Source organism: Tiliqua scincoides, chromosome 4 (genome assembly GCF_035046505.1).
Source record: "Tiliqua scincoides isolate rTilSci1 chromosome 4, rTilSci1.hap2, whole genome shotgun sequence".
In the NCBI taxonomy this organism is placed as follows: domain Eukaryota; kingdom Metazoa; phylum Chordata; class Lepidosauria; order Squamata; family Scincidae; genus Tiliqua; species Tiliqua scincoides.
In genome coordinates this window covers 80,345,204-80,357,122 of record NC_089824.1, presented here as the reverse complement: position 1 = coordinate 80,357,122, position 11,919 = coordinate 80,345,204, and the positions used below count along the sequence as shown (strand labels likewise).

General features: G+C 43.7%; 1 protein-coding gene across 4 annotated transcripts in view; it reads right to left on the bottom strand.

The window, feature by feature from the left end:
* Nucleotides 1-899: 899 nt before the first annotated feature.
* Nucleotides 900-11,919, bottom strand: part of RREB1 (ras responsive element binding protein 1) — a 141,756-nt gene continuing 130,736 nt past the window's right edge. For all 4 annotated transcript variants that reach the window (XM_066624352.1, XM_066624351.1, XM_066624354.1 and 1 more), the window contains 2 exons: nt 10,502-11,254; nt 900-3,865 (listed from right to left, as the gene is read on the bottom strand). In XM_066624352.1, the coding sequence (XP_066480449.1) occupies nt 3,354-3,865; nt 10,502-11,254 (1,265 nt within the window). In that variant the 3' untranslated portion in view covers nt 900-3,353. The remainder of the gene's footprint in view (nt 3,866-10,501; nt 11,255-11,919) is intronic.

Here is an 11,919-nt window from a genome sequence, read left to right as displayed (position 1 = left end):
TTCCTGCAGCATAAGTTTAGTTCAGGTCTCTCAAACCTATGCCTCTCCCCTAGGACCACATGTGACCCTACAAGCCATGCCTTGTGACCTGCAAGGGAGATTATTAGGCATCCGGCAGGCCACAAACACTTCTGTGGAATACCCCATATAGTCCAGCTAGGATGGAGGCAGGTTTGACAGTCCTGGTTTAGCTAATGGCTTCTCCCCCACAGTATTGCGCCGTTTAGTGTGGAGAGTTGCAAAACAAAAAAAAGACCCAACCCAAAAACAAAAATATCCCAAATAATAATAATAATTATATAATTATATAGTAATTAAAAAATTTAAGGGATGTGTGAACTGGCTTTGATGAAGACTCACTCAGCAGTAGGATTTTTTCTTTTCTTTTTAAGCCATCAATGGAACCGAGTTTTCCTAATCTGGAGGAATCATTTCAAAACTCATTTTTACATTGTCTTGTATACTTTACACTCTTTCTACCTGCTTACTCTATAAGAAATATTACTCCAGAAGGATTTCCCTCTGTCACCCGCTTTAAACCTCCAGAAAGTACTGGATATAGAATAGATTTGTACAATATTCAGTACTTACAAAGTTGAGGAAGCATACACGGCAGCCACAATACCTCTTCCTGAGCAGATCTCATTTGTTTGCCCAGGAATATCACTTGGGGTATTGAGGTCAGGGAGGGCAGCACTGTGAACAAAGGGGCCAACAAAATGCAGGAGCAGCATTGTGAAGCTCCAGAAATACTGTGCCTGCCTTTAAGACTGAAGGACAAGACACAAATTCAGCACTGAAAAAATCTACAGCTACTGTATTAGAATGTACATAGCTGATCCACAAAGTCAGTATGAACAAGAATACTGGGGTGTAAACTGGGGTGTAAACAGCCCTACTGCAGGCTGTGGCTATGATCCAGTGGAGCTCTATGTGTATGATTTGTTAAGTGCAAGAGAACGGAGGGCTCATAAACTACATTTTCAAACTGCTCTTTGAAAGACTATGTTCCTGTAGAGGGATAAGGGATTTCACTGTGAATAACGGGCTCTACATTACAGCCAGTGAAATAGTGAGATTACTGTATTCTAATGCTACTTCCTTGTACCTGCACCTTAAAGATGCAAGGAATATAGAACTGGGTAAATCAGCCAAAGGCATGAGCCTCTGTCGTGTTAGCAAGGTCAAACAAGAACACAACATAACAAACTTTGAAGCTTTAGTAGAACAGGTTTGCAAGACCTGTGTTCCAGACTAGTGCCTGACCTTTCCAGACATGATCAAAAGTCAGTTATTTTCCAATCTCATTTTGTATCCCGAGTTTAATACGCAGATACGTACAACAATCAACGCGCACAACTGAACAGAAGCCAGTTCCACTAAAATGAATGGGGTTTCTTCCCCAAAGTAAATGGGCTTCATGTCGGAGTGAAACAAAGCATATACCCCAGCATACTAGTTCAACTTGCCTGTGGATAACAGTCCTAATATTGGCAGCTTGCAATATCTCCTGTTGCCAGCAACAGGCCAATCCCAACTCCCAACATTGTTAAAAATTTAGGAAAAAAGCACACCAGAGTCTAAGCATCAACCTCAGAAACATTGGGAAGGAAGTTTATTTTGTCAATCTGATATGTCTATTCATTCATTATCTGTAGTCTTATTGCCAGTAGTATTTAATTTTCTTGCTTTAAAGCACATTACGGTAGCAAGATAATTTAAGGCTTTAAAATTAATTTTCTTTTCCATCTTTCAGCTGGAAGACTGAATATCCTGCTCATTAATGTAAAAAATGCAACTATTGCCTTTTCAAATATAGACTTCATAGGACTTGCAGTGTCTTCCACATGCATTTGGAGGGCCTTCCTCACACTCTTTTTCCTGTCATCATTCAATCTGCTCCCCTTCATTAATCCAGACTGAACTGTCACCACCAAGATGACCCCTGTGCATTTCCAACAACTGCTTATGTAACTCGTCCTCAACCCTTTATGCAACCCATCTGTGGATGCTGAAGGTGTGTGGGGAAGGGAGGCACTGCAGTGGCAACCCTTGCCTTCTAAATGTCCAGTTGCTCATGTGATCAAACCCGATATGTGTATGAACTATATACACAGGCTTTTTGCAGGGACTCCCAATTGAACATGTGTGTGGTTTGAACACACAGTCTCATGCCACACACACAGTAGGGCAGTGTTTGCCATTACAGTTCTGTTCTCTGCTCTTACACACATTCAGTGCATCCAGGTTGGCCATGTGAATCGGGCTTAAGCTGTCCCTCCATGAGACACTCTAGTCAGAGGAAGAAGGTTCCATGTCAATACAGTAGAAGAGCTGCAAACCTCGTAGGGAGAGTCAGTGAGAGATTGGGTCAAAAATATTTAAGCAGGCAATCCAAGCTGCGTCATAGATCTCCGTGGGCAAATATTGCCCAGTGGTTTTCTGCTGAACGCAGAGATTAGCAAACTGACAAAAATTTATAAAATATTAAAATAATAATAATATATTGAAGCACAAATCAAACATATATATAACAGTGGGTGCATAATTTCCATAGGTTTTTTTAGTCGCTATGCAACTCTTTCTGCATACTCAAAAGTCCACAATGGCCAGAAAGAGCCTTTTAACAAAATTGACAGTAGCTAGAACATCATTGCTAAAGTAGAAGGAAAAAAAAAACACCAACAGAAAGCATATATGAGGTTGAACATTTTGTTTTTCCTGGTTTTGGCTTGGACCAACTCTGAAACTCTTAATCAACCATCTTAATATCTGGAACTGGATTAACTCTCCCCCATGTGGCAAATACAAAAGTGTCTAATAAAAGAAAACAAACAAACAGATCAACACTTTTTCTCTAGTTCCTCTGGTGGGGATGTCTTAAAGTCTTCTTCCAGTTATTGGCTGCAGTTTCCAGAGGCTTCCTTGCCCCACTGACCCCTTGTTTCCAGCTCAGAGAACACACAAAAGCGGCTATCACAAATATACAAGAACAAGCTCACACACCCCAATACAAAAAGGTAACATTAATGCTTAAATGAAAAAGGTCCTCTCCAAATAATTTCATTAAAATATATTTTTTAAAAATCATCTTTTTTGTTTAAAAAAATCTATGATACCAAAAGACCTAATAAAGTAGTAAGGCACTCAAATCAGTATAGAACTGTAGTCTCTTGCATTATTTATACTGAAAGGATTATGGCACTGAATCCAGGCTGCCACCCTTCCTCTATCCCCCCTTTCCCTGCTGCATCACAACTGAAGGCTGACCCAGCATCCAAAGAAAGCTTGCGCTGTCAACTTTATTCCATGTGCCAGGTCTGTTTGACAGGGCATGGTCAATGCCAAAGCTGTCATTCCACTCCCAAGAGCTGAGGTGCACTCTCTGCAGGGGCAAGAATGTGACTCATGGAAGATTTTTTCTTGTGCATCTCCAGCAAGTCCTGAATGAAGCCTGATGGGCTCTCATGATCACCACTCCCTCGAGACTCCTGATCTTTTGCCGTTTGCTTCTTGCTGGACTCTGCAAGACAAGGGCCAGCTGTTCTCAAGGCAGACCTCTCCTCCTTGCAAACAAAATCCTTTGTAGCATTGGCAAGGCTCTCTTTCCGGCTCCGAGTGACTGGGGAATGGCTACTAGACCCCATAAGTGAGTCACACTCGTTTTCTGAGACAGGGTTGGTGCTGCTATGGAGAGAATCACTTTCGCTATCCTCGTCACCTCTTGAGCGGGTGTCATCTCTGTCACTCTCCTTCTTGTGGTTTCTAGAATTCTGTGCTTTCTGGTGGATAATCTGATGACGAACCAAGCTATGTTTTAGAGTAAACGTCCGTTCACAGATTGGACATTGGTAAGGTCGCTCCCCTAGGATAAAAGTCAAGACAAAAATTAAAAAATGCAAGGTTAGAAATTCTCTTCCTCCTTTATCAGTTGTCTTTAAAATGTGAACCTGCAGACTCTGCATATAATAAGTAGAATCTGATAGAAGGCAAGGGATACAAATGTGCAAGTTTCTAATTCTGAGAAAAAGTTTTTTTAAAGGGATGTGTTAAGAACATGAAAACATTGTTTGTATGAAAACCTTTTCTACTACAGAAGATGCTGTGCCACCAGAGCTCACCAGAACTCATGGGCTCACTCATGTTCTTACTGGCAACCAAGAACGCAAGTCTACTGATAGGAACAGGAAAATGTCCTTCCATTACATCATTTGGATCAAGCAGTTACATTGATAGGGATGAGCAAAAGTCGACTGGAAGCCATTTCTGCCCAACGTTGCATGTACGCAACAGGGACCAAATGTGTACATCTATGGGCCAGGAAAAACTTGGTTAAAAGCATTCCATGTTGGGAAGAAAGGTGCTCTTCTTGCAGGGTGACCAGATACAATGGAGGACAGAGTGCCTATACATTTAACCATTGTATAGAAGAAGGAATTTTGGCAGGTGCAACTTTTTTAACCCTTCAATGTTGAGCTGCACCTGCCAAAATTCCCTCTTCTATACAATGGTTAAAGGTACAAGCACTCTGTCCTCTGTTGTATCTAGCCACCTTGACTTCATGTCTGTGGTACATGGTATGCATAATATCAGATCACTCCATCTCAAAAGGCAACTAATCTGTCAAAAACCATTAAGCATACCATGTGACACAATACCTACTTGAAAAGCTGCCATACCCTAGAAGTCAGATGCCCCATCCCTTGCTTTTCCATCGGCAGAACATGTATTACTGGTGGCATTCCACAGTATGGCAGGTAGTATTTGGCCCTTCTGCCAGGGGGACTAAATGACAGTTGTCTACCCAGCCGAACAGCACCAGAAGTGGCAATGACCAGGGCAGCAGTACACTGCTAGCAAGGTGCAGCAGCTCAGCCCTTTAAGAGAAACATGGATTGGGCAAGGAGGGAGAGATCAGGAGGCAACAGCAACTGGAGAAGGTGCTTCCTTATGGGAGCAACAACTATGGGACAAGTCACCCACCTCTGCACACAGCTACTATCTCTGGTGGCAGTGGTACCTGCAAAGTTGCATTTTGAAAAGCAGTACTAGCAACAACAACAAAAATGGAAAAGTTCAGGTCTAATGGCAGCCCTTGTCTTTAGAAGTTACACGCCAGAATTTGGATCAGATAAAGAAGGAAATCCAAAAGCCAACACGCAGGGCGAAAAAATTCCCTCCAATGATTTTTCAAGAAACGAAAAGGCAAATAGTTTGACAGAGAGCAGCAGTGGACTACATTTTTAAAAAGCACATTTAATGTATAACATTATAGAAAAGTAAAATGTTTTGATGTATTAGTTTACTGCACACTGCAAAGAATCTGCAATAAGAACTGCCTCCCTGGGAACTGCAACTCATATCTCTTCAGCATGATCCACTTTCAGGGTTATCCTACCAACAAATCTAGTTAGATTCTCTTAGGAATATGTCAGGGTTAGAACATAACCCAGGTGAAATTTGCAGGCCTGAATAAGGCAGGGCCTCATGTGAGTGAAGTGCTGAGTCACCAGGACTCAGGTGTAAAGTGAACTAGCTGATGCAATCAAAGAGATGAATCATGCATAAGACACCCATCCTGATTCGTGCACAGAGCTTTATAAGAAAGACTGAGAGCCCTCATGTGTGGGTCGTTGGTGGTCATGTATATTGTGAATTTGCTGTCTACTAGTTGCTATGCTGCTGCTACTGCTATGCTGTTGTTGTAAATTTGTAAATACAGACTGAAGTGGTGATGGATTTCCTCGTGTCTGTGTACTCTCTACGTTGTGGACTGTGTCCTTGAAGATGCATTCCACTTCTCAACCAGATAAGGAGCTACTCCCTCCTCGACAGAATATTGCATTCCAGGCAGTAGGTAAGATGCAGCCAAAGACATAAAAAAAAACCCACTTTAAGACCCACATGCTTAAATCTCTTCCTATGAAACTAATGGTACTTAAAAGTGCATAATTGAGCTGGTTCATACTGTACCCGCTGTAAAGACACCACAGAAATGCTTACATTTCCATATTGAATGCTTTTCTATATTGCAAGATTCTTGGGATTCTACAGGAACATTCAAGCAGAGACTCATGAAACTTTGCTGGTTTGCTACTCTCTCCCTTCTCTGCCCCAAGCTTCCCCCTCCTAGTTTCCTCATCTTCTCCAGTGCAACCTGAGTGTGTGGGAAGCCACAAGTCATTTCCACTAGCAGCTCTCTTGCACTCAGCAGCAGACCACCATTTATGACAGCGGAACACTTACATAGGAGTAAGTCCCACTGAATTCAATGGGATTTACTTCTGTATATATACATGCATAGGATTGCACTGTAAGTCTAGCATACGTTTCAAATCTGCTAACACTGTCTGGCAGTCTGAAGAAGGTACTGCTTCCTCACCTGAAAAATCACAGGAGGGGCCTGAAGTTTACATCCATGTTGGAAAAATGTTATTCAGTGCTGGCTTCAACTTTGCAAACAGAACTGTATCCAAAGAAAACTAGTTATGACTAAACACAGAAATCAGTGGGACAAATTAGACACGACAGCTTCAATTCCATTTCTTTGAACAGGCCTTAGTCATGAATAAATTTATTTGAATACAACCCCATTACTAGATGCTCTTAACACCAAAATTAGTTTTACATGCTGCTCGCAACATGGTTCTTATGAAATGTGCCAACACTTCCACCTTTTAGCTGGCTGGCTTTCTGCAGAAAATTGTCAAAGCCAGCAGCAATGACAACACAGTTCTCCTTTGCAGCCTAAACTGACTCCCTTCTCTTTTAAAATAGTGAAAATTGTTTTCCCAATTGGCATTGTGCAGCCCTGGAAACAAGAAAAACAGCCAAGCAGCTCATGAATCAGCACTTCCTTTTCAGCCTCCTACTGACGAGCAAATAGTTTTATGTGCTGAAAATAAAGTGAGCTCCGCTTTCCTAAGAGCGCACTCTTGTGCAGCAAGACTTTCTTTTTCAATGTTCTTTTAAAATGGGGGTGCGCATCCCGGGTTGCAACTAAAAGTGGATCCCAGATCTAAAAAAGATAAAGACAATCCAATACCACCTCTTTGAATGACTTCAGCTATGCATTCTTCTGATATACAGTATTCAGTTCCAGTTCTGATTGATGCTCAAGGATGATTTGGATTGTAATCCCTGATTTCGCCATTCTTTTTATTCTACCGCTTAAAACATTCCTTTCCTTATTCATTCAGTATTTATTGTTATTACAGTTAGAGGAAGTTTGTTAAAGTATTGTTAGAGTATTGTTAGAGGAAGTGTTATTACATCCTAACATAAATTTGCTTTTTCCTACTCAGAGCACCAATAGATGTTTTAGACACACACCTGCATAATCTATAAGTATACACATACACCTTTTACAACCAGCTACACCAGGGGTGTCCAAAGTTTTTGGCAGGAGGGCCACATCAGCTCTCTGACACCGTGTCGGGGGCCGAATTAATTTACATTTCAAATTTGAATAAATTTACATAAATGAATATATTAAAGATGAACTTATATGAATGAATGAAGGTTTTGCAGTAGTTCAAGGCCTATAAAAGGCCTTGCACAAAGCAAGGCTAGCCTTTCCTTTCCTGCTGCTACTGCATCACAGACGTGAAACAACAAGCAATGGAGGGAGTCCTCATCCCACAGCTCACTTGACAGGCCAAACAGTTGCCCTCACCCTGAGAGCAGTTGCATCGGGCCAGTGTGGGCTCCAACAAATCTCTGGAGGGCCAGAGTCTCATTGGAGGCTAGGGGCTCCCTGAGGGCCACATAGGGAGGCCTTGAGGGCCGCAAGTGGCCCCCGGGCCGGGGTTTGGGCACCCCTGAGCTACACCATAGTATCTTGCACCTGCAGGTTAGAATTGTTGCTACAGATGTAAACATTATCACTAGAGTGACTCATCATGCAAATTGTTCCAACTGACAGACAACCCAGGTACCTGAATCCTCATCAGATTCAGCTCACTAGATCATTTCTCAAGCAAACTGCACGGGTCAAACTTTCCAACAGAATGATCTCAAGTGCTTGTCTCAGGTGAGACTAGCTTCAAAAGCTACACTGTACAAGAAAACATATGAGAGCATGTTTGCTGTCTGCCAGGTTGTTCTTGTTTTAAAGCTATTCCCAACCTAAACCTAAATACAACCTAGGGTTGTATTCTCAACCCTACATGTCTTTTGATTCAAAGGCATTTTGATTCAAATCAAAATCAAACTTTTGATTAACATTTAGCCTTGAGCATCTTGAGCCTTGAGCATCTGAGTTTTAATCAAACTATTGTGCTATTGCTGAATATAAAATAAAATAGGGGTGTCCAAATATTTTGGCAGGAGGGCCACATCATCTCTCTGTGTCGGGGGCTGGGGAAAAAAATTAATTTACATTTAAAATTTACATAAATGAATTTATTAGAGATGGAACATAGGAATGAATGAAGGTCTTGAAGTAGCTCAAGGCCTGTAAAATCCCTTACATAAAGCAAGGCCATCCTTTCCTTAGCTGCCACTGCTGCATCACAGGCGTGAAACAGTGAGTAGTGGAGGAAGTCCTCATCCCACAGCGCAGGTGAGAGGTTGAACAGTCATTCTCACACTGCGAGCAGTTGCATTGGGCCAGCAAATGCTCAAGCAAGTCTCTGGAGGACCACAGGCTCATTGGAGACTGGCGGCTCCTTGCGGGCCAGATAGGGAGCCTCCAAGGGCCGCAAGCGGCCCCTGGGACAGGGTTTGGACACCCCAATATAAAAGAAACACCTCTGTTCCTAATTTTGCTTCACAACAATAAGGCAGATGTACTAAATTTAGAGCAACTATTCTGCACGTGCTGAGAACTATGTGACTGAATTAATCATTCTTTAAGCTCTTGGCTTCAATCGTCCTAATTAATTGGCATGTATACCCCTCCTCTCCAGCCCAATCTTATTGGCACAGGGCAGGTCATAACATTTGAAGATGTTCTCTCCTTTCCCTCAGTTTCATCTGTAGATGTTTGATGTTACAGTCATTAACGGTAAGAACATGCAACTCAGAGGGGAAAAAGTTATGGGAATGGGTGGGTTGCACAACTGGTTTCTAGGTGGGCCTAACCATCACACAGACAGAAGCCCTTAGTTGCCAGGAGAAAGCGCCTTAGGTCCCCTAAGGTACTCTGGGCAAATGAAGCATAGATACTTGAAATTCTGCTTGGAGACCAAACAAAGCCCCTTCCCCCCCCCCCCATTCCTGCCAGGGTTCCATTCCACACCAGGTAGAATTCTGCAGTAGCACAAATGAAAAGGAAAACAAACCCAACAATTAGCCAATGCTTCCGTGAAAGGATAGCACTAAGCACTTCTTCATAAAAGCATGACCTTTCAAGACAAGGAGTGTATCAAAGAGCATCTGAACCTAGTTGTGCTCCACCTGTAGTCAATGTGCAGAAGGTTTGCCCATGGCATTCTTTCCCAATCAATAAGACTGAGAAATGGCTAAAGAGCTCTTAATGCCGGTTCTTCACTGGTGCCGAGTATCGTAAATGTGCCATTTATCGTAAATGTGCCATTAGGCACATCTGTAGCTCTCGGCGCTGGGCTAGCGCCAGTGCAACACCAGTGCTCCACTGCTCAGTGGCCATGCAGACTGCCAGGCGAATGAGAGGTAGGTGGGGGAGTGGGGGGAAGGCAGCATTCCGGGGCGGGGGAGGTGTGCCGAGGGGAGAGAGTGGGCCAGGAAGGAGGTGGGTCCGGTGGAGCTCAGCCAGATCCTGAGCGCCATGTCAGATTGTGCAGCCTGACACAGAGACACTTGATTCTACGGCAACCCAAGCCTCGGAACACTTCCTCCCCCCACTCCCCCACCTACCTCTCAGCAGCCTGACAGTCTGTGTGACCACTGAGCAGTGGAGCACTGGTGTTCCACTGACATTAGCGCAGCACCAAAAACTGCAGACGTACCTAATGGCACATTTACGATACTCAGCACCAGTGGAGGGCAAGCAGTAAGAGCTCAGGATTGGGCTCTTTAGCCATTTCTCAGTCTTATTGATTGGGAAAGAATGCCAGCCCAAGGGCTGCCGCAGAATCAAGTAGCGCCATTGCGGGGCTACTTCGCTTACATGGGTGAAGGAGACGATAGTTCCATTCCTCCGAGGAGCCAGTGGCGGCTGCCCTGTTGCATACAGGATGCTGTGGCAGCCATTTCGGTGCCGCAGTAGTCCCGGCGCAATGGGCAGCTCAGGATTGGGCTGCAAGTTACCTTCAAACATGACCTGCTGCATATTATAGGATCATTATAGGGCTTTGTAGTGTGCAAAGAGGGCAAAATGTACCCCCAAAGAAATGTGCTCTAGTAAGTTCCTTCCTCATTTTGAATATTGCTGCCCTAACCCTCCAGTCAATTTCACACTGCTATAAATCTCTACGCCTTGAAGAGCATAAAAAACAGAAGACACAAAAACCTCTTGCCTCTGCAAATGACATGCCTATAGTCATAATGGTCCAAGTAATACTTGGCACCCTTCTCTTACCTGTATGGGACCTCATGTGCCTTGTCAAGTCTTGTAGAGACCAAAACCTCTTGTCGCACACCGTACAGACTTTCTTTCTTTTGTCTGCCTTCGATTCATTCTTTGCCCCATCATTGGCTTTTAGTTTCTGCTCATCATCGCTCTTCTCAGAAGATTTTCTCCCTGTGCTCTCTCCCTCGGAGATGCTTTCACTCTCCTCATTCTGCTTTCTGACCGCCTCCCCATCTGTGGGAGACTCCACTACCTTTATGTCCCTCGTGGACTCCTCCTGGTCAAGAGAAGGGTCCTGAGCAATAGGGACTTGGGTTCTATCCGGAACACTCTTGCTTTCATCCTCATTGCTCTTTTCATCCTTCCTGTCTTCGCGTGCGTGAGCCTTTCTGTGCCGGCCCAAAGTGCCAGCAAACTTGAAGGACTTCCCACAAGTGTCACAGGTGTGCTTCTTTTCAGTCTTAGAGCCACCACTGCCAGTGTTCTGGTCACTCTCGGCCAGCTTGAAGTCCATCAGCTTGCTAGCAAAATTGAGGTCAAGGCTTCTGTTGCTGACAGAGTCTTCTTCTGGCCCCTCTTCATCCTCACTAAGTTTTGCTTGTGCATCTTCCTTTCCCTGGGACAAATCAGCTTTCTCCTCCTCTTTGGGACTGCACTCAGGTTCTGGAAGTTCAGGTACCAACTCTGGGTGGTCTCTCTCGCCAGAGGTCAAGTCTAGTGCTTCACTTCCTGCACTTGTGTTCTCCAGATCAGACTGACTGTCTACAAGGAGGAAAACCAAAACACGCATTAAACGCCTATAACAATCACAAATACTCTACCTAGCCTTGTAAGTTATCACAAAACCTCCTTGGCATTCCTTCCAGTGATTCCCGACAACACCCAGGTATGTTTAATTCAAGCCCGGTTGCAATATTTGCCCGGCAGAGGATAGCAACAGAAGGTCAATGGGGCATATATGATTTTTGTTTGATTTACTTTGTAAACTGTTTTGTGAACTTTTCTGTTGAAGAGTTGTACAGGAGGGCCCCAGTATCCATGGATTCACTTATTCACAGATTGGGTGTGCCCCTCCGGCACACCTCCTTCAGAGAGTCCTCTGAACCCAGCAGAGGCCGCAGGTGTCTGTCCATGATCTCTGCTGGACTCACACTGAGCCTGAGAAGTAAAAAAAAGTGACTTCTGGTACATGCAATCTTAATCAGTATACAACTGCTGCATTTCTTGGTTCTTTAGTCAATACAGAAGCCTTATATTCAACCTTGACACAATACACTTTGGTTCAGTTCAAACGTACAAAAGTAACACTATGGTGTTGCCTGAAATAGCAACTTTATATACCATCTGCTCCATGTGGTGTGGCATGCTCTTCTTGATCACCACCTTGTCACACAGTTCTGGCAGTTTTCATGCTGCCACTGCCAACG